The sequence below is a fragment of the Colobus angolensis genome, unplaced genomic scaffold, assembly GCF_000951035.1.
Source record: "Colobus angolensis palliatus isolate OR3802 unplaced genomic scaffold, Cang.pa_1.0 Scaffold107, whole genome shotgun sequence".
Lineage (NCBI taxonomy): Eukaryota > Metazoa > Chordata > Mammalia > Primates > Cercopithecidae > Colobus > Colobus angolensis.
The window spans coordinates 3,039,320-3,042,847 of record NW_012111697.1 but is presented as its reverse complement, the minus strand read 5'-3'; the positions used below and the strand labels follow the sequence as shown (position 1 = coordinate 3,042,847).

At 59.2% G+C, this 3,528-nt stretch overlaps 1 protein-coding gene across 5 annotated transcripts in view; it reads right to left on the bottom strand.

The window, feature by feature from the left end:
- FXYD1 (FXYD domain containing ion transport regulator 1) overlaps positions 1-2,389 on the bottom strand; it is a 4,688-nt gene extending 2,299 nt beyond the window's left edge. For 2 of the 5 annotated variants that reach the window (XR_001002401.1, XM_011947758.1), the window contains exons 1-4: positions 2,290-2,389; positions 1,075-1,139; positions 586-618; positions 14-88 (exon numbers count right to left, since the gene is read on the bottom strand). Coding sequence is in view for 4 of the 5 variants with exons in the window: in XM_011947758.1 (XP_011803148.1) it covers positions 14-88; positions 586-618; positions 1,075-1,135 (169 nt within the window). In the remaining variant the exon portion in view is untranslated. Of the gene's footprint in view, positions 1-13; positions 89-585; positions 619-1,074; positions 1,140-1,443; positions 1,577-1,622; positions 1,753-1,973; positions 2,192-2,289 lie in introns of those variants that run through there. The other 3 variants (XM_011947773.1, XM_011947782.1, XM_011947766.1) reach the window with 3 other exon arrangements.
- Between the last annotated feature and the right edge of the window lie 1,139 nt (positions 2,390-3,528).

The window sequence follows — 3,528 nt, the reverse complement described above, 5'->3', positions numbered from 1 at the left end:
TAGGGGCACTCACTGAGCACAATGAGGATGCCCAGGATGAAGAGGATCCCGGCGATGATGAGGCCTCCGATCCGCAGGGACTGGTAGTCTGTGAGCAGCAGAGCAGGGAAGGTGAGGGCAGGGAGGAGAGGAGGGAGAATAGGAGAGGGGGAAATTGGGGAGGAGGAAACAGGGAGAAAGGACCAGCAGAGAGAAGCGGGGAAATAAGATCAATTAAGGGGGAGCAGATATGGGAGGAGGAAAGTGGGGGACCAGGGAGAGGAGAGAGGTGTATAGGAAAGGGAGGGAGGGGGCAGGGAGGAGGGGGACAACGGGAGAGAAGATGGGAAAAAGCAGAGGATGGGCCACGAGATGCTGAGAGAGACCCAGGCAAGAGAAAGAGAACCAGAGAGGTATCACATAGACAGTGACACAGAGAGACACAGACAGGGAAAGACGCAGACAGGTGGAATCAGAAAGGAAGGACAAAATAGAGGGAAGGAGAATGACAGAGATTTCTTACTGGGACTCTGGGGGAGGGTGAATCAAAGGAACAGCAAAGCCAGGATCTCCCCCAAAACTCTCAGAATTAGACCACCCACTCACCATAAGTGAACGGGTCTTGCTCCTTTGGACTTTCTGGAAAGAGAGAAATCAGGGGTTGAATGCTTCCTGGGGTCCTGGACAGGGAGGGGCATAAGGAGACCACTGGGGGCTCTGCCTTTCTGGGCTGAGAGTCTGAGGGTGTCTAGGCAGGCTGCCCACCCTCTCTGGGTCCCAGCTGCCCCCTCTGCACTGTCCCAGATGGGGCAGGGAGCACCTAACTGCCCCAGCTCCCTGACTCATGGCAGGCTGCCTGTGACCCAATTATCCCACCAGGGATTCAGCCCCATCCCACCCCACCTTTGCCTGATCTGGGGCTTCCCCCAAATGCCAGCCTGTGACTGGACCCCACTTGGAGACCCCCAAACTTCTTGGTACCCCAGCCGACTCAGTCTAGGTTGCGGTCTCCAACTTGGTTCTTTCTTGGGGTTTCAGTCCCCGCCGCCACCCCTGGGGCTGAGGTGGGTAGCGGGCAGCCTCCCCTGCACTCACCTGCCTTGGCCATGGTGAGGAGACTCACACAGAAAACCAAGATGTGGCCAAGAGACGCCATTGTCCTGGGGGGGACACAACAGGTTAGGCAAGTGTGTGCCCTTGCTCTCCCACATAGGGCTTGAACCCAAGGGATTAAGTCAGAGACAGTCTGGGGACTGAATCACCGAAGCATTCACCCTCTAGCTTGGTGGCTCCGAGAAACAGGGGTATCCCCAGCTTCGTGGGGACACAGTGTCACCAAAACAACCTCCACGATGGGTTCACACAACAACACAATGTAGCAGGGACAGGGGTGAGACACACAGTCCCTGGGGGCCTCCCTCGGGCCTCCACCTCCCACAGCAGGCCCCCGATTCCCAGACCTACCCTGGCAGGGCAGAGGAGGCGCTGCCTCACACCAACACAGAGCAGGAGACAGCGGGGCACGCCCAAGTCCCACCTGCCTACACGCCCGGCCTCACTGTGCCCCGCGAAATCCCAGCTCCCTGCCCTCTCCGCCTGCCCGCTCCCAGCCTGACCCCGGGTATAAATATCTCCCACTTCACCCTGGAGGAATTCGGCTCGCTCAGGCCGCCATGGCAACAGCCTGCCTTCCCCCACTCAGGGGGTCACGCACAGCCCTGTCCGGGTGAGGCCCAGCTGCCACATCGCCACAGGCTGCCCCTGTGGGAAAGGCCACCCTGTCTCCTCCCTGGGCAGCAACGAGGAAAGGAAAAGACAGCCCTTCTGCCCGCCTCTGGGTGACATCTTTCACAGTCGGATGTCAGGCAAGTGACACGAGGCCCAGGCCAGTGGGCCTGAGAGACAGAAGACACTGCTGGGGCAGGGATGCGCGTGCGCGCACAGACACACACACACACACACGCACTGGGGCCGGAGTGGACATGAACAACAACCTCTCCCCAAACTTCTGGTTGGAGCAGGACGTGGGGTGTAAACACCGTCAGGCATCCAGCACTCCTCCTCTGGGCCTCCGGTGCCCCCACACATGTGTGTGTCCGAATTCCACACCCTGCCAGGGTGCACACGCACCAGCAGGGCAGGGAGGAGTCGCCCACATCCCACCCTGCAGAACCCACTGCCCCAGCCACACTCCCTCCCCCTTGGGTTGGCCTGCCTGGGAAGCCTCGGGCTGGCCACTCCTGCTCCCAAAATAGGCGGCCCAGCCAGACCAGGGGTGAGGCCTGGAGGGAAGGAGTGGGGGACGCTCACCCCAATCGGGCTGTCCCCTGCTGAAAGAAGGCCCCCAAACGTCCTGCTGTGCCCCGGGGGCTGAGCACTTTGGACCCCCTAGCCCAGAGCTGGACGCGCCGCCCCCAACAGGCTCCCCTCCCAGCCCCACCCCACCCTTGCCCTCCCCAACCAGCAGCTGTAACTGGAGCTGGGGCTGGAGGGGGGCCAGGGGGCGGCCCCCAGCCCAGACCGCCCTGGCCCGCTAGGTTAACTCTCTCAGTTCAGATGGAGGAGCAGCAGGCAGCCAGCAGGCAGGCTGGAGAGGCCAGGAGGACTGTGGAGGACAGGGTTGTGAACACACACACACACACGCGCGCGCGCGTGCACGCGCCTCCAAGAGCTTCTGGGCTGAGGCGGCTGCCCCCTGGGAATTGGGCCCAGCCAGGGCCTAAGGTCACCCAGCCTGACTGCCCAAGAGCCCACTGACCCCCAATCCCAGCGCTCCATGGGGTCCTTAACAGGGCCGTTTTAGGGGACAGGAGGGAGGGGTGTGTGTGTGTGTGTGTGTGTGCGCGCGCACGTGCATGCAGTATCTGTTGCAGTGAGATCCCCAGAAATGCTACCCACACATTCACACACACACATGCGCACACACACACAGGGAATCCCAAAGACCCAGATATACAGGTACAAAACCAGACAAAACCACGTATGTATGTACAACCATAGAGGCAGACACACAGAATGACACACTGATAGAGAAACCCAAAGACCTGGACACACAGCCAGCACCTCTTATACCAGTCATAAAATACCAAAACAAGCACATTTATGTCTACACAGACCCATGCACACTCGTGTAGATGGATGACCCCACAGAGACACAGTCAAAAACATAGCCACACCACCATCCACACTCACAAACTGGCCACAAAAATGCATGTTTCTGTGAAGACCCACCCACAAATGGCCATACAGAAACATACAAGTATATGCACACCGCACATAAATGCATTCAAAGATGCATGGCCGGGTACGGTGGCTCACACCTGTACTCACTCCTTGGGAGGCCAAGGTGGGAGGATGACTTGAGGCCAGGAGTTCAACACCAGCCTGGCCAACCTGGTGAAACCTCATCTCTACTAAAAAAATTAAAATTAGCCGGGCATGGTGGCACATGCCTGTAATCATGGCTACTCTGGAGGCTGAGGCAGGAGAGTCACTTGAGCCCGGGAGGCGGAGGTTGCAGTGAGCTGAGATCACTCTAGCCTGGGTGAC